At 41.6% G+C, this 22,085-nt stretch overlaps 1 protein-coding gene across 2 annotated transcripts in view; it reads right to left on the reverse strand.

The window, feature by feature from the left end:
- Positions 1–22,085, reverse strand: part of LOC145348093 (H-2 class II histocompatibility antigen, E-S beta chain-like) — a 231,901-nt gene that overhangs the window by 195,908 nt on the left and 13,908 nt on the right. Inside the window, exons 4-6 of one of the 2 annotated variants that reach the window (XM_080196233.1) lie at positions 21,021–21,137; positions 19,318–19,347; positions 10,224–10,775 (exon numbers count right to left, since the gene is read on the reverse strand). In XM_080196233.1, the coding sequence (XP_080052359.1) occupies positions 10,750–10,775; positions 19,318–19,347; positions 21,021–21,137 (173 nt within the window). In that variant the 3' untranslated portion in view covers positions 10,224–10,749. Of the gene's footprint in view, positions 1–10,223; positions 10,776–19,317; positions 19,348–21,020; positions 21,138–22,085 lie in introns of those variants that run through there. The other variant, XM_080196234.1, reaches the window with a different exon arrangement.

The raw sequence follows: 22,085 nt of genomic DNA on the forward strand, positions 1-22,085 counted from the left end.
TAACAATTTGGCAGAATTCTTCTATTGTATCTTTTTGTGTGTGAGTTAAGATATTTATAAAGAGTAATTATACTTTCACATTTCATACTCTATGCTACTAAGCTTTGCTCTTCTACTTGACAAGAATAGTTTTATAATAAACTGATAATTTTGTTGTCTATTGAAGATATCAATGGGTGAAGCACATACTTAGTCATGTAGCTGGCTGAGAAAATAATTTAAATAGAGGTTGTGACCCATAGTGTAGTGGAACTAGAGACAGACAAGACACTCCTTCAGTCCAGGTTGTAACAATGGGAACAGTTCTCTTTCTCTCCCTTATCTAAATCTCTCTTGATCTTGTACTGCCCTGTAAAATCTCTCCTCAATATCCTTTGTCCCAAAGGGAACAAACATCAGTTTCTCTAATTTAATCTTGTAGCTAAAGTCCCTCATCCTTGGATTAAAACAAGGTCAACAACCCAGAGGCCTTGGAGTGTGCTGGCACCATCAGTGTACACTCATTGCTAAGTCAATGATGTCTGCACTGGCTCAGCACATTCATTGGACAGCAGCTGTATAACCAAAGATCTTCTGCAGAGTGCACTGCAGGATGCAGTGCAGGATTAAACCAGGATCACTGCAGGATTAAACCAGGATGCTGGGCACCTGTATCTCTGTAACAAGGACAGCTGTAAGCAGGATATGGCGATCGCGGACATTGCCAACTGACAACTGACAGACAGTCATCAACATCTGTGACCTCTGGAAGCTGACTTTTTGGAATGGCATTGTCAGAGGTGAGTAGAAATAGAAAGCTCATTTGAAAAGAGGACTCAGAGAAAACAGTGGCAGCGAATCCTGAACTCTCTCAGCCCACTGTCTTCCTTTGCAGCAAATACAGTACAGACTGTCATATCAGAGTGGGGCTCGGCTGTCAGACTCGGTGATGCTTAACACAAAGTCAACCATCATCTCATGAGATGGAGGATAATAACTAATTCATGATTGGACAAATTGTGTAATAAGGGCAGCAGCGACACGATCCTGAGAAAGCCCAAACTGAGTGAATTGGTTATTGCGAAGTATGTGCTGCTTTATAGCACTGTCAATGACCCTTTCTATCACTTTGTTGATGATCAAGAGTAGACTGTGGGCTGGTAATTGGCTGGATTGGCTCCTTCCTGTTTCTGTGTACAGGATGAAGCTGGTCCATGTTGTAATTCTATTGAAATAGCTTGGCTAGTACAGCTGCAAGTTCTGCAGCATGAGGAGTATTGTCAGGACCCATTGCCTTTGCAATACCCAGTGTCTTCAGCTGTTTCTTCATATGAGGAGTGAATTAAAGATTGAAGACTGAAATGCTGGTGACCACTGGAGGAGGCTGAGAAGGATCATCACTTCTGGCTGAACATTGTTGAAAATGCTTCAGCCTTATCTTTTACACTGATGTGCTGGGCTCCTCCATCATTGGCAATGGGGGATACTGGTGAAACTTCCTCCTCCAGTGAGTTGTTTAATTATCCACCATTATTCACAGTTGGATGCAGCAGGATTGCAGAGCTTAGATATGATCATTGCTTGTGGGATCATTTAGCTCCGTCTATTACTTGCTGCTTATCTGTTTGGTATGCAAGTGGTCCTGTGTTGTAGCTTCACCAGGTTGACACCTAATTTTTGGGTCTGCCTGGTGTTGTTCCTGGGAAGCCCTCCTGCACTCCTAATTAAACCAGCACGGTGGGAATGGCAGAGTGGGGGATATGCAGGGCCATGAGGTTACACATTGTGGTTGAGTACAATTCTGACATTGTGGCAGTGTGATGCAGCATGTTTTTTTAAATTAATTTGCAGGATATGGACATTGTTGGCTATTCCAGCATTTATTGTCCATCCCTAAAAGCCATTCAAAAGGTGGTGATGAGCTGCCTTCTTGAGCCGCTGCACCTGTGGTGTATGTACTGTTAGTGCTGTTAGGGAGGGAGTTTCAGGATCTTGACCCAGTGACAGTGAAGTAACAGCAATATAACAAACTTACAAGGTTGGTGTTACCATGTATCTGCTGCATTTGCCCTTCTAGACGGAGCTTTGGTGAGTTCTTGCAGTGAATGTTTCTGACGGTGCACAGTGCTGCTGTTACTGTGTGTCAGTGGTGGAGGGAGTAACGAAGGTCTCCTCACCGTGAAGGGAGTAAGTTTTTCTCCATGAGGACAGTGTGGTGCTCAGCCCCCCAGCATATTGTCATGGACAAATGCATCTGCAACAAGTTGATAGAAGACAGAAGAATTTAACAAAGGGGAATTGCAAATTGGTGCTAATTACAAGCCATTTAGAGTAGAGTTGGGGAAGGTCTTACAATCAATAATCTGGGACAATAAAAGGTGCCATTCATGTACCCTACACTGTTTGTGCTAATAATGAAGTTTTCTGTATTGAAATATAACCTCAGAAATACATTCTGCCTGGCAACAGATGACATGTCTCATTTTTAAAATTTCATTGGTTAAGTATGTTTGTCTTTATAACATATTAATGACACTTGACAGATTAAGCAATCGCAGTAAAATGTTGATTTGCTGTTTGTAGTCGGGGATTTTCCACTCATGCCCTTCCCCCTCACTGCAAACTGGAACCCAAGTGAAACTCTCTTTGCAGCTCTGTGTTTCTTAATCTAGTGGAAACAATTCTCAATAATAAACTCTCCTTCCTCCACCTGACTGAACCTGTTCTCCAGAAAAAAATTCCCTTTCAACACCACTCACTTCCTCCAAATGAACAGAGTACCTGCTCTGTGTACCTGCATGGCTCCGAGCAATGTCTGCCTTTTTGTGGGACATGTGGAACATTCCTTATTTACTCCGATTCCCATTCTCATCCTTTTTTCCGCTCCATGGATGATTGTATTGCTGAAGCTTCCTGTTCTCACTGTGAACAAGGAATTGAAATGACTTCTTTCCAATTGTCACCCTTCCCTCCTCTTCACCTATTCCCTGACCATTCCCACCCTTAACTTCCTTCTATTCTGTTTTCAGGGAAGGCTATTAAGGACATTCACCAAATATACATATAAACATACAAATTAATAGCAGGAGTAAACCCCTCGAGCCTGCTTCACCATTTAATGAGATCATGGCTGATCTGACTGTAACCTCAACTCCACATTCCCGTCTACCCCGATAATCCATCACCCCCTTGTTCACCAAGAATCTATCTAGCTCTAATCCTGTCAGTGGGTTTCTATTCACTGATACAACTGGTTTGATTTGAGTCCATCAAGTCTGTTCTGAATATGATCACGCCTAAATCTTCTGCTCACCTCCAATTTCCCACATTGTCTCCATTTTCTTTGATTTACAGAGAGATTAAAATTCTCTCTATCACAGACTTGAATATACACGATGATGGAACATCCACCACTCTTAATATAAAGAATCCCAGAGGTTCACAGCCTTCTGAGAGAAGTAATTTCTCTCATCTCAGTTCTAGATAAACAATTCCTGATCCTGCGACTGTGTCCTGTGCTCTAAATTCCCAGACAAGGGAAAGCCTTGTGTCTATTCTTGTGTTTCCCACTCTGGTAGAAACTAGAATGGACCCTGGTCTTTATCAACCTTCCAATTACAGGAAACCTCTGCTTTCTGTCTCCAGACCCTTTTTGTATGAAGAGGGGAGAATCGACATGACAGTTTTGCAGCAGTCATTCCAATTTCACCTCCGTTTGGAAGGATATTAATGAAGGGCACAGTCTCCGTCTTGTTCTATTCCGGTGTTCCTACTGGATGTATTTCCATTGACTAAAGCAACTGAGGCTTCAGTTTGAGGCCTCAAACTGGTGTCACTACTGCAGATATCAGAGCAGCTTTCTCGAAGGTCAACCCACGGAAAGCAACTGGCCCGGATGGGGTATCCGGACGTGCACTCAGATCCTGCGTGGATCAGCTGGAGGGGGTACTCACAGACATCTTCAACCTCTCTTTACAACAATCTGAGGTCCCTATCTGCTTTGAGAAGATGACCATCATCCCGGTAACTAAGAAAAACCAAGCAGCGTGCCTTAATGACCATCGGCCGGTGGCTCTGATATCCATCATTATGAAGTGCTTTGAAAGGTTATTCACGGCACGAATCAATTCCAGCCTCCCAGACTATCTGGATTCACTTCAGTTTGCCTACCACTGCAACAGGTCCACAGCAGATGCCATTTCCCTGGCCCTGCAGTCAACTCTGGAATACCTAGATAACAAGGACGCCTATGTCAGACTCCTATTTATTGACTACAGCTCAGCCTTCAAACCCGATGAGTTTCCCACGAAATTCATTTCCAAATTCTGTGGCCTGGGTCTCGGCACCTCCCTCTGCGACTGGATCCTGAACTTCCTAACTCACAATCAGTAAGGATAAGCAACAACACCTCCTCCACGATCATCCTCAACACCAGTGCCCCACAAGGCTGTGTTCTCAGCCCCCTACTATACCCCTTATACACCCATGACTGTGCGGCCAAATTCCCCTCCAATTCGATTTTCAAGTTTACTGACGACACCACTATAGTGGGTCAGATCTCAAACAATAACGAGTCAGAATATAGGAATGAAATAGAGAACCTGGTGAACTGGTACGGCAACAATAACCTCTCTCTCAATATCAACAAAATGAAGGAAATTGTCATTGAATTCAGGAAGTGTAAAAGAGAACATGCCCCTGCCTACATCAATGGGGACAAAATAGAAAGGGTCGAGAGCTTCAAGTTTTTAGGTGTCCAGATCATGAACAACCTGTCCTGGTCCCCCCCATGCTGGCACTATAGTTAAGAAAGCCCACTAACGCCTCTACTTTCTCAGAAGACTAAGGAAATTTGCCATGTCAGCTATTTACAACTTTTACAGATGTACCATAGAAAGCATTCTTTCTGGTAGTATCACAGATTGGTACGGCTCCTGCTCTGCCCAAGACTGCATGTGAAGGTCAGTGAATGTAGCTCAATCCATCACGCAAACCAGCCTCCCATCCATTGACTCTCTACACTTCCCGCTGCCTTGGCAAAACAGCAAAATTAAGGACCCCACACACCCCGGACATTCTCTCTTTCACCTTCTTCCTTCAGGAGAAAGATGCAAAAGTCTGAGGTCACGTATCAACCGACTCAAGAACAGCTTCTTCCCTGCTGCTGTCAGACTTTTAAATGGACTTATCTTGCATTAAGTTGATCTTTCTCTACACCCTAGCTATGACTGTAACACTACATTCTGCACTTTCTCGTTTCCTTCTCTATGAACAGTATGTTTTGTCGGAATAGTGTACAAGAAACTATACTTTTCACTATAATTTAATAAACGTGACAATAATAAATCAAATCAAATCTGATCAAAATCAAAGGCTCTTAGCAATTGGTATTGGAATGATCCATTGGTTAGCTGGGATAGTGATGAGTCAGATACTGGTTACAGGTGGGATTGTATCATTTCCAAATGGAAACTGCAGGTTTATAGTTAGTTCCCTTTCTGACAGTGAATCTGTTACTCTCTCGTACAGAGAAGAATAAACACATTCCTATTTGGAGATGAATGTGATATTATTTGGAACAGTCTCATATGTTGGGCTGAAGTTCCTATTTTATCTCATTTTCACTTCCCCATACCAGAGAAAGAGGATTTGAAATGTGTGTATGGGGGAGGGGATGTATTTGCAAACCAGCTACTGCAGTTAAAGCCCATTTTCAGAGTCGGGTCAAGTTGCTTGATGTTGTAAATATTCACTGATGTATATTGTGCATTGCCTAACTGCCCCAGCCCATGTTCTCACAGGTCCTCCTGCCCTGCCTAGCTGCTGGGGTTTATTCTCACCAGGTTCCTCTTACCCTGCCTATCTCGCCCACCACTGTCTCTGCCATTGAGTCAGTTCTCACATCCCTGCAGAATATTTATTCACTTGCTAATAAGACTTTGCCATCCAGGACCTTATTGAGAACGATTGACATCATGGTACTGGGGAAAAACTGGCTGATGACTGCTAACCATTTCTCTGTCAATGAAACCTCCTCATACCTTCCACCATCTACACTGCCCAGAACATCCATCACAGCAATGCTGTGGCCCTTATCATTGAGTCACACTTGCCTTTCCTCTATTTCTCTGATATCTTCTCCTTTTTCGAGATCCGCATCGTTTTCCACTTCTCCAGTTGTCGACTGTTCTCCAAACTCCACCACAGATTTCTCTCTGAGTTATCCTCAACCATTTCTTCTCTCAGCTTCTGCACGGAGTGGCACCTTATTCTCAGTGCTTCACACTACTCTGAACTCATTCTTACTGTCTTCTGATTTTTCTGATCTGCTGTCCTCCTTTAACTTCTTCCTCCATATTCATGACCACCTTCTTGAAGGTGTCTGTCCTGTGACACCTCTAAACTCACAGATGATGCACTTTCTAACCACTTCATTACATTCTTCACAATCTTGTCCAACCCACTGCCTTCTACATCTACCCCAAGACAAAAGCTTCCCCGAATCTCTTACAACAGCACAAATAAGCTTCTAACTCTCAACTTTTTACCCTCTATCTATCAATATTTCTGTTGTTGTTATTCTGTCTAACCTTTGCCCTCTTCTTACTTGGGAATGGTTCTGATATCCGTGCATTGAAGTTTCAGACTGCACATTTGAGCATATCTGGTACAGGACTGGTTTAACCGTCATCACCAGATCTTGTTGGACTCCATCTCTCCATGGGCTTCACGCTTTAACACCCGACTTATTAATCACTTTAGGATTGTCATGGGGAATAAGGGTGGGTACTGAATATTTTTCTCTGGTATAAACTATCTTTTTAAATTCCTCTCCTCTGTCCACCTCCCACTGAGCTCCTTGTCACTGAGATCATGGTTAATCAACTGGCTCTGTTTCTTTCCTCCCCTATCCCATCAAGTGACCCCCCCCCCCTCACAATCTTTTAGCTTTCTCTAGTCTCTCTCTTATTTCATCTAATTTCTTCCTCAAGTTCATCCTGTCTGAGAAACCCATTCCTTGTTCACTCAACCCCTTTCCCACCTGACTGCTGACCATCTAATTTCCTTACCTGGTACCATGTTAACTGAAAGTGTTGATAATTCACCCCCTCTTCACAAAACCCAACTTTTCTTGACCTTGCAAACCACTGCTCCATCTCAAACCTCTTTTTCTTGCCACAATCACTCAACGTGTTGTCACTTTCTGAATCAATCATCATCATCTTTTCTTCAACTGCCTATTTGATTCCATTCCCTCCCCACTTGATTTCTGCTCCTACCACAGTACTGAAACAGCCCACATCAACATCATAAAGATCATCCTCTGTGACTGTGACCAGGATGCGCTATCCCTCCTCAAATCCAGCCTACCCCATCCTGATGCTCCAACACCATCCTAATGATCTGCCCCACTTGGTTCCACTCTTTTCTATTTGACCATGGGTGAAGCATCTTTAGCAGAAGCCCAGTACTACTGACTCACACTCACCATAAATCTCCAAAGGATCTATCTTTCACTTTCTCTCCATCCTCTTCTGTTATCAGAATTAGCTTCAACATTCATGCTAACATAAATATGTACCTCCCTGATATCTGTATCCCTCCACTGCCTCTTTATTTAGCAGATTGCTTGTCCAATTAACAGTCTTGGATCACCATCAATTTCCTCTTGCTGAATATTGGAAAGACCAAAGTTATAGGCTAGAACATTCCGGCTGTTCATGCTGGCGGGATCTTCCAGCACAGTCTTGGCATATCTGGTGATGGGTACATTCAACAGGAAATACCGCTGACAACGGCAGGACCAGAAGATCCTGCTGCAAAATATGCTGTCTAGTGTGTGAAAAATCCCTGACTATTGGGTGCAATCTTACCTGTCGCTCATGCTATGTTCCTGGGGTCCATTCAAATCTCTGTCCACTGCAGCAGGAGTGAGTGGTGATGAGATTCCAGCATTGTGCAGAAGAACAAAGACAATCTCTGATCTTGTCACTGATCCCATCCCTCTCATTGGTTGGATGGCTTCTGTATAACAATAGTCCGTAGCCTGACATAGTCCATCTACCACTTGAAACCTCACCTATAGAAACATCACAGAAAGAGGCCATTCAGCCTATTGCGCTTGTGCTAGCCAAAATAAACTGACCAATAAATAACTAGCTGCTCATTTTAATCCCATTTTCCTGTCCCTGGTCCACAGCCTTGCAGCTTATTGCCAGGTTTGAGTAGCCCACTGCTCCTTGGCCCATTCTTCATAAACTTCAGCTCATCCAAAAATATAGCAGTTGCAAGGGAGCCTCTCTAACAATGACTTCTGTTTCTTCCTCTGTGGAATTACTTCTGTAGTTCCTCTGAGGATCTATCCTTGGTCTCCTCCCATTTCTTATCATAATGAGTTTACCTGTAGATCTGGGTCTCTAGTAATCATACATATAGATTAAGAAACAAAGGAAACAAGAACTGCAGGAGGTCATTCATCAACTCCAAACTTGCTCTGCCTTCAATAAGATCATGGCTGATTGTGGCTTAAACTTCCTGCTTTTTCCCATAACTCTTGATCCTTTGTATTCAAAAATATGTCTAACACACTCTAATATATTTAATAGTCCACTCAGCTTCATAGCTCACTGTGGAAGAAAATTCCAAAAGCCACCAAGTCTCTGTATCTAAAAGGAGACCCCTTATTTTGAATCCATGGCCCACAACTCTCGATTCTCCCATAAAGGAAAACATCCTTTCCTGTCAACTATCTCTTCCACCTCAGAATCTTCCATGTCTCAATATGATCACCTCGTTCTTATAAACCTCAATAAATATAGGCTCAACCTGCTTAACATCTCATCAAACAACCCTTTCAACTCAGGAATCAACTTAGTGAGCCTTTGGGATTTGCTTCCAAGGTGAGTCTATCCTTTACCACGTATAATTGTAACAAGACTCCTCTACCTTTATATTCCCTCCCCTTTGCAAGAGGCCAAAATTCCAGTTTTCCTAATTCACCATACCTGTCGCTAAGTTTGTGATTCATGTACAAGAATACTCAGATCCCTCTATCAAAGCAATCTCTGTTTAAACCCTGTTTAATTCTGCATGCCAAAATGGACAACTTCACATATTCCATTTGCCAATTTGTCCATTCAACTTATCAATGTTGCTTTGCAAACTGATTGCATTGCCTTAAATTTGCTTTTATTCTAAGTTTGCTGACAATACAGATTGTAAATAGTTGAAGCACCAACAACATTAATCCCTATGGCATTCCACAAATTAGTTTGTGACTTGAACATGACCCATTTATCCTGTTAGCCAATCCTCTACCTGACATCACGAGCACCATCTTACTTTGTGCAGTAACTTTTAATCAAATACTTTTGGAAATCCTAATACAATATATCCATTGATTCCCTTTTATCCACCCATTACATCTTCAAAGAACTCATGAATATCAGTCAGGCAGGTGTTTAATTCTACTATTCTCTTGCTGAGTGGTTGGGACTTCATCCTTTGTGACCCATGGTAGTTACCTCCACCTCTCAACTCTAACCACTTGATACTATTAAAGACAGCTGAGTGACTGAGCCAGGAACCTCAATTCAAGCCTGCTCAGTAAAGCAATTCAAATTTTAAATGCTTCCCCACTAAAAGTTTACTTGTGATTATTCAGATTCAACTGGAAACCAAGAGGCACTTCCTCAATTTGTTTACTCAGCCAGTACTTGGAGAAACTACCAGGGACATTGACACAAATGCCCAGTTATTGTAATAATTTCCTAGATACAGATAGGGATTCTTTGACTGTCCAGTTATCTATTGATATTGCTAATGAGTGAGGACAGTAAACCAACTGGGATTTATTGCCAGTCCAATAGGCAGATTTAGTCTGAACAGAAAACTAAATCGGTGTCCTTCCCAACAGCTATATTTATATTGAATCCACCATTGAGTAAACTGCTTTGAATGGTGGTGTAGTTTTGTGGCTATAGTCTTGGATATTGCAGGATACCTAGGTCTCTTGCCTGAGTTAATTTTGTGCTGTAAGATGGTTGTTAAAATGTGCACAACAGGAAGGGTGCTCATAGCTAAAGCCAAGTACACCAGCCTTTTATGGAGAGCAGAAAAGTGGAAGAGAATTTCTGCATTGCTCCAGTGATTTGATTGTGGTGTCCCCAAAGTGATTAACTGGGGAATGAAAAGCCCTTAATTACTGTAGTGAGGGCAGCAAGTGAACAATAAGCAGCAACAGCAAAAGTACAAATGATCTTTAATCAAATTGGTTCCACTATGACAGACATTCAAAGATTAAAAATCAAAATCTGCATAAAATCATTTACAGATATTAAATTGGACAAATAATATAGATTTCTAATCATTTAGAACAAAGTTAAGGCTAAATGAACAGCAAAGATATGCTAAAACAGGAAAAATTCAGACTTCCACCCAGGGATGTGATACAGGGATCAGTGCTGATGTGTCACATCTGGGTGTAAGGGACTTGGGAAGGTGTCACTCACTCATCAGGACTCAGGTTGACAGTAAGCTGTACACTGATTATATTCCAGTTTAGCTGTGTATTTAACATGATAAACAAGCTGCAGTGTAAAAATATCCCATAACAGTAAAATGTTAATTGCAAGTAATCAAAAGCCAAGGTCAAGCAGCATGAGCTGTAATCAGTCTGGATTCTGACTCCGGAAGAGTTAAAAAGGTGCATTTAAAGCTGTTTCATCCTGTCTGTTGTTCTAAAATCTCCAATATCCGTGAGTGGGTCAATTAACTGACAGCTGGATTCATCAGACCTGAAACAAAGATCCAGGGTTAGAAAGTACAGGGACCATTTTGGTAGAGCTCCAAACTGTACATGGTCAGCTTGCAGTTAGCCTTAATGGGCACTTGTCTGACAGACGGAGACAGTAGAGCTCAACAATATACACAAGATTGGAAGCTTCTTTGGAATTGTACAACACAAATGATCAAGGCTGTGAACATGGAGTCCAACCTTGCAAAACTATCACCATAGTTCCCATCATTGCCAAGTAACCTGCCTTATTTGTACATGTTTGCAGAGATGGGATTGGTAGAAATAGGGTTGTACATGGTATAAAGGGGTCTGAGTAGCAATTTTGGGTTAGAATAGGCAGAGAAAGATGTGGATAGCAAGCAGGTAAAAGAGGACAGAAGGAGGGAGGTGCAGGAAAGAAGAGGAAAGTATTGTTTATGGAGGTGTTGAGTTGTTTACAAATGTTCTTTGTTGCAACTTCAAAGAGCCTGTTCAATTATTAAAGTTACACTTTCTTCTTACTGTTGTGACTTTTGCTGTTTAACTTTGACTTGTTACCTTTTTAATGGTTAATAAACTGAAATCCTTCAAGGTGTTCATTCTAGTCACTATGGTTAATCTTTAATGTGGCACAATTTACAATTGACGCTATTGCAAACAACTGAATTTCATAAATTAGTTTAGGTAACTACATTAATGGTTCTCAAGTGGCAGAGATGTGACTAAGATTGAGCACTTTTAATAATAAATTAATGCTGCATGTTTGGAAACAGCTAACTGACGATAAGACTAAAAAGCAAGCATAACTGTTCTATTTTGTCTTAGTACCAAGTGAATCTAGACCATTGATCTGGGAAAGTTTGAGTTATGTTGCAAATGCCTATTTAAAACTGAGTTTGAATAAAATCAACCACTTGAATCAATTGAAGGTTAACAGTAAGATATGGAAGTCATGAAAATGTATGAATCATTTAGCTTATTAGCATATCATTGTTTAACATCACTTCAGACAGCACAATAGATTTTTTTGAGCTTGAGAAAAATGCACAAGACCTCCATTCCAAACAGATAAAGAAATCCAGTTAAAGCAGCTGGAACAAGACAGAATAGACAGTCTTGTTACAACAGCAGGGCTATATTTTGCTTCTGCTAGAGAGAGACAGTTGTGAAAGCAGAAGATTAAGCAGAGACTTCCACAAGCTGAGGAAGGATGTGTCTTAAACTGGAAAAGTGTGACTCAGATTTTAGGAAGTGTTTGATGGGAGCAAGTGGAGATGGACTATTCTTGTGTCTAAGTATTATTTCAGACAGATTAGCTGTGATTGAACTTTGAGGGAATGTGTCAGATTCCCATTCATTCCTTTTGATAAGGGAGCCAGAAGGAATAGAATTAGGGGAAATAAAACTTATTGTGAAAAGGCATTTTGCAGACTTAATCAAGATGATTGGGAACTTGAGCTCATAAGGAAAAGTACAGTTGCTTCTGCAGTTAGAGAGAAACTATTGTTAATGTGCCCCCAAAACTAGAAACAGGATCCAGCTCTGGAAGAGTGAGATGAGCTCTTTTCTTCCTGAGGTCTGAAGAATCTCCATCAAACACCACTCATCTGATTGGAGAAACCAGTGTTCAACAATTTCCCTTGAACTTCTCACTTCCTCCAAATAAAAAGGTGTGGCTATGGGCACCTATACATGTCCCAGTTATGCCCATCTCTTTTAGGTTGTGGAACATTTCCTGTTCTAGTCCTACTCTAGCCCCCTCCTACAACTCCTTTATCTGTACATCAATGACTATTTGTGCTACTTCATACTCTTATCTGGAAATTTTAAAATTAATTTCACTGCTTTATCACCATTACATGGTCCATCTGACTCTTCCCTTCCTTGACTTGTCTATTTCTGGTGATACTGTATCAGTGTCCATTACAAGCTCATTGATCTTCACAGCTACCTTGACTACAGCTCTTCACACCCCACATCCTGTAAGGACTCTATTCTATTGCCTAGTTCCTTCGGCTGTTGCACCTGTTCTGATGATGCCACTGCTGATATATTGGTCTTTAACTGTGTTTTCCACCCACTGATTGACAGGGCTTTCAACTTCATTCAAAGCATTCCCTGGGCCACTGCTCTCACCCCCTTCCAAACCAGGATTGGGTCCCTAGTCCTCACTTCTTCCCCCTGCCCAAAAACAAAAATCAGCATTCTGCAGAACTGTTCTCTGGGACACCCTCCTCCTCACCACCCCAACCAACAATCAGACGCAACACCTGCCCCTTTACTTTCTCCCATGTTCTAAACACCTTTCAGGTGATCTTCAATCTGGGAGCAGCAAATGCAATAAACCAAATGTGGTTCACTCAGACCAAATGCAGGCTGGGTGACCACTTTACTGAACACTTGATTTGTTTTTCCACAAATCTGGCTTTCCATCTCCCCATCCCACTAAGGTTAACTGACTGCATTCCTACACTCCATTTACTCACTGATCTTTAGCACCATTCCTAGCCTTTATCATTCACATTCCCTTTATCTATGCCATTCCTATCTATTGTAGCACCCCCACCCCCCTGCATGATTTTCATCAGCTGATGAAGGGTCATCCAGACTCAAAACATTGGCTCTATTTTCAGCATAGATGCTGGCAGACCTGCTGAAATTTTCCAACATTTTTGTTCTACATTCCTGCATCTGTAGTATTCTGCTTTGTTTCTATTTGTGCTCGAGTCACAGCAAGTTAGTTTTCTTTAATGCTAATGAGTTTTAATTCCCTAGGGAAACATCATAGAAATTGGAATGGGAGAGAATGGTATAATATTTAAAGAAAAAGTTTAGTGCAAGTTACATAGGGTTATGCAAATGAGTAAATACTAAGTGGTTTAGCTCAGTAGGGTGTTGATATAGAAAAATCTCCATAGCTTTTTAAATAAAACTTCCTACAAGTTAGTTATAAAGGGGAGATTGATCCCTCAGAGCTAACACCTAACCCCTTCAAAAGGGGAGTATCTCATTTTATATATGATCTGTTAAGTGTGAGAAATACTACAATCTCTTCAATGACTGATTAAATCAAAATAACCACCTGGGACTCAAGTAACACTGAACAGGTTAACTATTAACAAACCAAATAAAATACTGTTTAATAGAATGCTGTTACCCATTTCCTACTAGTCACTCAAAATAAACAGATTTTATCTTGGAATATTCTGTCTTTGCTATCTTCACTATGGAGTTGAGGCTCCCTTAAGACATGAGCTGTGGAAGAGGTTGCTAGCTGTCCCATACCCCTAATGACATGGCAATATCCCCAGTGTGACCATCTTGGTAATCAAACCAAATTCAAATCTGATTAGGCTGCTGTTAGCCCAGTTTAAAATATGCATTTTGCTAAATTCAAAAACAGCCTGGCCTTCTGATACAATGTTTCAGTCTGTGTACTGCATGCACCTGCAATTAAACCACCTTTTTAAAAGGGACCATACACTGATTGATGCTAGCATTTTACAATTACCAATTTCTAATGTTCTACTCAACTTAAGTTGAAAAAGGTTTTGACAGGTATGTGTGTCTGTAAACACTCAGCTCCTGAGTCAAAGGGTTTTTCTTTTGAAAAGAAGGTCCCAATAGATGGACTCTAATGTCAGGAATGAGATAAAGTTACAAGTTAAGACAATAAAATGTAAACACCATTTAGTATTTTTATTTAAGAACACCATTTATTGGAGAAACAAAGAAAGGAAACTTGTTGGCCCTAAAACAAAATTCATTTGGAAAGCAAAATGTCTGGTAAGAAATAGAAATGCCATCTAACAAAGAACAAGCAAAATATGCTGATGTCTAGAGACATTTGAGTTATGTTTTAAAGATAGGACAATATTTTATTGAACTGCAAATATTTTCCAGGGATTAAACAAGATTAGGTGGTAACTATTGCATGGCACACCCCACTGCAGGCTTCCCAGTAGTGTGGGATGGAATCAATGGGAAATTCATTGACAGTGGTGGGACCAGAAGATCCTGCCATTGGTGAGCTGTTCTGAGAAATGTGGCTAAGAGATTGGAGAATCCCACCCTAGTCAAAATTAACAGATTCCTCTTGGGAAGTAGTAGTGTCCTTGCCTTGAACTTCAAGTGCTTAGTCTGGCTGCTATCTGAAACATCAGGATTATGTGGAAAGATAAGCAAAGACTTGAGACCAGCTGAGTCTAGAATATGTTGGCATGTAGAGATGCTGCACAAGTATTGTTTGAAGTAGCCAACAGAATACATGGGCAGTCAGCTGGTTCAGAATTCAGGACATAGTCAAATTGAAAAAACAGGTCAGTTATGTACAGCTACTTCAAGCAACATGGGATGTTTTTAATCCAATTCAATCAAATCAAGTCCAATTCAGAATCTCAAAGTCAAGACATTGCTGATCCAAGCTGACAAGACAGGGCTCTCACCTCCTGTCTTGGACTTGATCTACATGATCCAAGCTGATTGGAGTAGGCACAGCTCCTCCAAGGCTTGATCTCATTTACATCTTAGCCAAAAGGCTGAGATGGCACTTTTAAAAATTGTTTCAAATGAAGCTAACTGTAACCTAATGACTTCAACCAAGCACAGCATGTCAATACTACACTCTTGCCAGAGGCAACATGTACTTTGTAAATAAGTTGATTTTAAAACAAAGGTGCTGCTCAGTCAAAATGCTATAAATGTAACCAATAGTAACTGAATGCAATGACTGTCACTAGAGAGTAGTGCTTGACCAACTAGGACTGATGATTGACAATCCCCAGGACCAGATGGAATGCATCCCAGGGTTCTGAAGGAAATGGCAGAGGTGATAGTAGATGCCTTAGTGATTATTTTCCAAACTTCGCTGGATTCCAAGGAAGTGCCAGAAGATTGGAAAATGGCTAATGTTACACTGCTGTTTAAAAAGGGTAGCAGGCAAAAGGCAGGTAATTATAGGCCAGTTAGCTTAATGTCTGTTGTGGGAAAAATGCTTGAATCTGTCAAAGATTAGTGAGGCACCTTGAGAAGAATTGTTTGATAGAGCAGATGCAGCACTGTTTTGTTAAGGGGAAGTCATGTCTGATGAATTTATTGGAATTCTATGAGAATGTGACTAGTGCGGTGGATAGAGGGGAACCAGTAGATGTGGTTTCTCGATTTTCAGAAGGCGTTTGATAAGGTGCTGCACAAAAGGTTGCTTCAGAAGGTTAGGGGGCATGGATTTGGGGGGTAAGGTGTTAGCATGGATAGAGGATTGGTTGTTGAATAGGAGGCAGAGAGTTGGTATCAATGGGTGCTATTCTGATTGGTGGTTGGTGACTAGTAGAGTGCTGCAGGGATTGGTGCTGGGGCCTCAACTATTTACCATTTGTATAGATGATCTGGAGCAGGGGGCTGAGTGTAGGGTGTTGAAATTTGCTGATGTCACAAAGATAAGTGGAAAAGCAAAGTGTGCAGAGGGTGTGGAAAGTCTGCAGAGAGATCTAGATAGGCTAAGCGAGTGGGCGAGGACTGGCAGATGGAGTACAATGTTAGCAAGTGTGAGGTTATCCACTAGCAGAAATAATAGGAGGGATTACTATTTAAGGGTGAAAAGCTGCAGCATGCTACAGTGCAAAAGGACCTGGGGGTCCTTGTGCATGAGTTGCAAAAACCCAGTCTGCAGGTGCAGCAGGTGATCAGGAAGGCAAATGGGATGCTGGCCTTTATAGCAAGGGGAATAAAATGAAAGCAGGGGGGTCTTGCAGCAACTGTACAGGGCACTGGTGAGGCTGCAGCTGGAGTACTGTGCGCAGTTTTGGTCACTGCAGTTGCGCAAGGATATTTTGGCCTTGGGAGTGCAGAGGTTCACTAGGCTGATACTGGAGATGAGGGGGGTTGAACTATGAAGAGAGGCTGAATAGACTGGGTTTGTACTTGAGTTTAGAAGGATGAGGGGGGATCTTAGAGACGTACAAGATAATGAAGGGGATGGATAGGGTAAAGGTAGAGATTCTTCCTGCTCAGAAAGGACAGCAGGATTAGAGGGCACAGCTTAGAATGGAGTTGAGGAGGAACTTCTTCACTGAAAGGGTGGTGAATCTCTGGAATTCTCTGCCTGTTGATGTGGTGGAGGCTACCTCACTAAATATATTTAAGACCAGGTAGATAGGTTTTTGGTAGGCAAGGGAATTAAGGGTTATGGAGAAAGCAGGAAAGTGGAACTGAGCCACTTCAGATCAGCCATGATCTCATTGAATGGCAGGGCAGCTCAAACAGTTAGATGGTGCTCCTATGCTCCCAGACCAGCTGATCTAGTATATATAGAAAGCAGATAGGGATTGTTGGGAAGCTTTGGCCCATGGGTGTGGCTAGTGTTGGTGTAATTGTTTATTAAATCTTTATCTTTGGTTCAGTTTTGAAAAGTTAGTTTTTAATACTTCAGTTGTGAGCAATAATACTGCCAGTTGAATAAAGTTTAATGAAGTTTGGATTGGGACAAATGTGAAGTATGAAATTGGTAACAACTTTAAAGAGAACTAGAGGATCTTAAGTTTAGTAGTCATGGCATGAATACTGATGTGAAATTGGCAATACTTTCTGTAAAAATGTTATGATTGAAGTAATCTGTAGGTGGGCAATAGATGGATAGTGGCCAAGGGTCACATTTCACCCCAGAAATATTTTCACTAAATTTCTTGGAATCACAAGCTTTATTAATCACCATCTATAGGCTTCTGACGTGGAGGAGAAAGGGAACAGAACTAACTGGAGTAGTGTACAGATTACCCCAATCTGGGCTAACATGTTATCTCCACAAAGGCAAAAGTGAAGGCAGAGAAAATAAATGGTACTGCATTAGTCAATTAAAACTGAAGAGTAAATACTGCACTGTTTATAGATGTCCTAATTCTCCACGTTCTGCCTGAACTTTTCCTCCACATTAGCCAGGGATGGAGGCCCCTGAATCAAAGCAAGAGACTGACTAGATGAAATTTGGCAATTTCACTGGATGTTATTAACAATGATGTGACTACATCCTAACTGTTTAATGCAAATGAACACCCATTTCCACCATCTTTGTGCTCATGCAAATGACCACAATTGTTGTTCTGTTCATCCTTTGCTACTAAAGTCTTCACAGGCAGTTACAAATTCAGTTGATTTGGGCTAGAAGTCAATTCTGAGGCCCAAGTGAAACCCACAAGGTAAATTGGATAGTGAGGAATCACCTAGGGACTGTTGGTTGTTCTAATGTGATCATTTTGCAGTTTGAATCATTAGGTTCTTAATCATTTTCTGCTAGAATTAATGGAAGCCATTTTAATAAAAACTAACCAATATTATTGGAAACCAGCCAGATAAGTCAAGACAACAACTTTGTTAAAATTAAATAAGCAATTCATTAAGACATGTTTAGAAAGCCTGTGTTATCTGGAACACAAATGTTCCAAATTTATAATTAAACTTGATTATTATAGTCTGAAAATGTGGAGAATAAGATTATAGTCTCAGAATGACAAAGATAACTTGTGTTAACCTTGAGGGGGGGATGAATAGCTTTGAGGGGACCTCACCTCAGGATGACAGAGCCACATTAACCAATTATTGGCTGCAACTCAAGAATCCTCACTGGAGGTCATTCAGCCCAAATTTATCAACTCTGACAGCATCTTCTCCAGGCCCACACACTTGGCTAATCCCCTAACCTGCACATTTTAAGACATTAAGGGGCAATTTAGCATACCTAATCCACTTAACCTGCACATCTTTGCATGCAGAGGCAGCAACCCATGGAGACATGGGGAGAATGTGCAAATTCCACAGAGACACCCAAGGCTGGAATTGAACCCAGGTCCCTGGTGCTGAGGCAGCAGTGCTAACCATTGCCACCATGCCAGTCAAACTGCTCTACCACCAAGTTATACCTCAGGTCTGCTTCATGATAAGCATTGTCTTAAACTAAGAATGTTCATAATTAGTTAAAAACCAAAAGGCTAATTTTTATTCATTGACAGGTTAAGATTCTGAAGCCATTTTTTGTAATGAATGGACAGACTGATGTAAAGATAAATGTGTAGTGATGGGATGTTAGAGAGAGGAAGAGGGAAACAGAAGAAGTGGGAAGAGTGATGTTTATGGTGAGCTGTTTTCAATGCTGTCAATTCAGGATGCTCTGGGAAGCATGTTCAATTGTTAAAGCTTTGTTTAGTTACTGCTGCTAATTGACACTGGGCTTTTTATCTGTGACTTGTTGCCTTTTTAATGGTAAATAAATTGAGTTCACCATTTAAAGTGTTGTGGTTATGTCACCTGCATCTGATCTGATTTATGATTGGTGGGGTTATTGTAAACAAGTGAACACCATAAATTGAGATAAACTGAAAACTGGCTTTCACCAACACACAAGAGTTTGGGACATTGAATCCAGTTCAGAATCAGTGCAGGAGGCTTTACTTTGTCTAAGCTGCTGTATCTGAGCTGGGTAATTCTATGATACAAAATGTTATAATTGCCAGAATTCTTCATTTGGAGAATCCACACCAACAGATCTGAAAAAGTTTTGCTGGAATACTTACGTGGGCCATGATTGCTGGAATCCAGGATGGCTGAAAGAGAAAACAAATATTGTTAGTTCACAGTCAGGTGGTTGTGGGTTTACATTTATTCCAGGATGACAAGAGGTTAATGCATGGTGAAAAGCAGGGCAGTCATTTCTTGCTTTGACCAATATTTAACCATCTCATTGCATTGCCCATCTGGGACTGTTTTAGAAATTATTTGTCCTGTTTCCTACATTACAGGATCATAGAATCAGAGGTTTACAGCATGGAAACAGGCCCTTTGGCTCAACTTATCCATGCTGGCCCTTTTTAAACCCCTAAACTAGTCCCAACTGCCTGCATTTGCCCATATCCCTCTAGATAGTTAGATGGGTATAAACACAGAAAATTGTACACACTTCTACCACCTTGTTCAATACTCACCACCCTCTGGGTACTTGTATCTCTTCCTTCTCACCTTAAAGCTATGCCCTTTAGTTTAAAACTCCCCTACCTTTGGGAAAAGAGATTATCTAGCTGATCTATGTGCATGAGTCACAAAAACCTAGCTTGCAGGTGCAGGTGGTCAGGAAGGCGAATGGGATGCTGGCCTTCATAGCGAGGGGGATGGAATATAAAAGTAGGGAGGTCTTGCTGCAGCTGTATAGGGCATTGGTGAGGCCGCAGCTGGAGTACTGTGTGCAGTTTTGGGCGCTGCACCTGCGCAAAGATATTTTGGCCTTGGAGGGAGTGCAGAGGAGGTTTACTAGGCTGATACTGGAGTTGAGGGGGTTGAGCTATGAGAGGCTGAATAAACTAGGCTTGTACTCGTTAGAGTTTAGAAGAGTGAGGGGAGATCTCATTGAGACATAAGATGAATGGGATGGATAGGATAGAGGTGGAGAGACTCTTCCGGCTCAAAAAAGACAGTAGGACTAGGGGGTACAGCCTCAAGATAAAGGGGGGGTGGTGGTTTAGAACAGAGTTGCGGAGGAACTTCTTCACTCAAAGGGTGGTGAATCTCTGGAATTCTCTGCCGTTGAAGTGGTGGAGGCCGCCTCGCTAAATATTTTTAAGACGCAGGTTGATGGGTTTTTGATGAGGGATTAAGGGTTATGGGGAGAGGGCGGGAAAGTGGAACTGAGCCACAACAGATCAGCCATGATCTTATTGAATGGCGGGGCAGGCTCAAAGGGCTAGATGGCCTACTCCTGCTCCTATTTCTTATGTTCTAATTTTATAGGGCTCTATAAAATCACCCCCAAGCCTCTAAAGTGCCAGAGAAATAGTCCCAGTCTATCCAGCCTCTCCTTATAACTCAAGGATCAAGTCCTGGTAGCATTCTACATCTTTTCTGCTCTCTAGTTCAATAATATCCTTTCTATAATAGGGTGACCAGGACTGTACACAGTATTCCAAGCATGGCCTTACCAATGTTTTGTAAAAGTTCAAGATGTCCCAACTCCTGACCAAATGAAACCAAGCCAGCCAAATGCCTCTTCACCACGGTCCACTTGTGACTCCACTTTCAAGTAACTATGAACCTGTACCCTGAGATTTGTTCCAACTTCAATGCCCTACCATTAACTGAGTAAATCCTGCCCTGTCAACTTTAGGTTTACCAAGGCTTAAAATATTTGGGTGTTCCCAGCCATCACTAAGCTCTCTTATTAGGGCATTCTATGAGAACAGAGTCACTGAGGTTGGGGGTTGTGTGCTCAGACTGAACAGAATCTTACCTTTAGCATTCCTCAGCTTCATAATCACTCCAGCCAACAGGATGATCAGTCCAATTCCAAACCCCACAGCTCCAACAATGATCTTGTGTTTCTCTGATTCAGTTGTGCTTCCCACTTCTGTACACATGAAACAATCCAGGTGTTAGAGCAGCACAGGGTATTCTATTGAACTAGAGAACCTACAACTACATCATCAGAAAGCTGGATTCAATTTTAACCCCTTGTTCAAAGTGAATCACATTCAAGGGAAGGGAAGTGGATAGGCTGCAGTATGACTCTGGCAAACAGATAGTAAAGCAAAGTGGAAAACCAGGAATTGATGAAATGCTGACTGCAATAGACTTTCAGCATTCCTACACAGCTCCAGCAGTTATACAAATGCCAAAAAAGTTATGTCTTATGGTTAATCATAGGAGCAGAATTAGGCCACTCAGCCCATTGCATCTGCTCTGCCATTCAATTATGGCTGATTTTTCTCATCCCCATTCTCCTGCCTTTTCCCTATAACCCTTGATCCCCTTAAGGACCTATTTCTGTCTTAAAGACACTCAATGACCTGGCCTCCACAGCCTTGTGGCAGGGAGTTCCACAGATTCACCACTATGGCTGAAGAAATTCCTCCTGTTTTAAAGGGTGGTTGTCCCTTTAGTCTGAGGTTGTACCCTCTGGTTCTAGTTTTTCCCCTACTAGTGCAAACATCCTCTCCATGTCCACTCTATCCAGGCCTTGCAGTTTCTTGCAAGTTTCAATAAAATCCCCCTCATTCTTCTAAACTCCCAAATACAGACCCAGAGTCCTCAACCATTCTTCATATGACAAGCTTTTCATTCCAGGGAATCATTGTGAACCTCCTCTGGACCCTTTCCAAGGCCAGTACATCCTGTAGATATGGGGCCCAAGACATCTCAGGTTCTGACCAGAGCCTTATATAGCCTCAGAAGTATGTCTGCATTCTTGTATTCTAGCCCTCTCAAACATTGCATTTGCCTTCTTAACTGCTGACTGAACCTGCATGGTAACCTTGGGAATCTTGAACAATGACTCCAAAGTCTCATGTTTGATCTC

The sequence above is a fragment of the Carcharhinus amblyrhynchos genome, chromosome 9, assembly GCF_965287045.1.
Source record: "Carcharhinus amblyrhynchos chromosome 9, sCarAmb.v2.hapA, whole genome shotgun sequence".
Taxonomy (NCBI): Eukaryota; Metazoa; Chordata; class Chondrichthyes; order Carcharhiniformes; family Carcharhinidae; genus Carcharhinus; species Carcharhinus amblyrhynchos.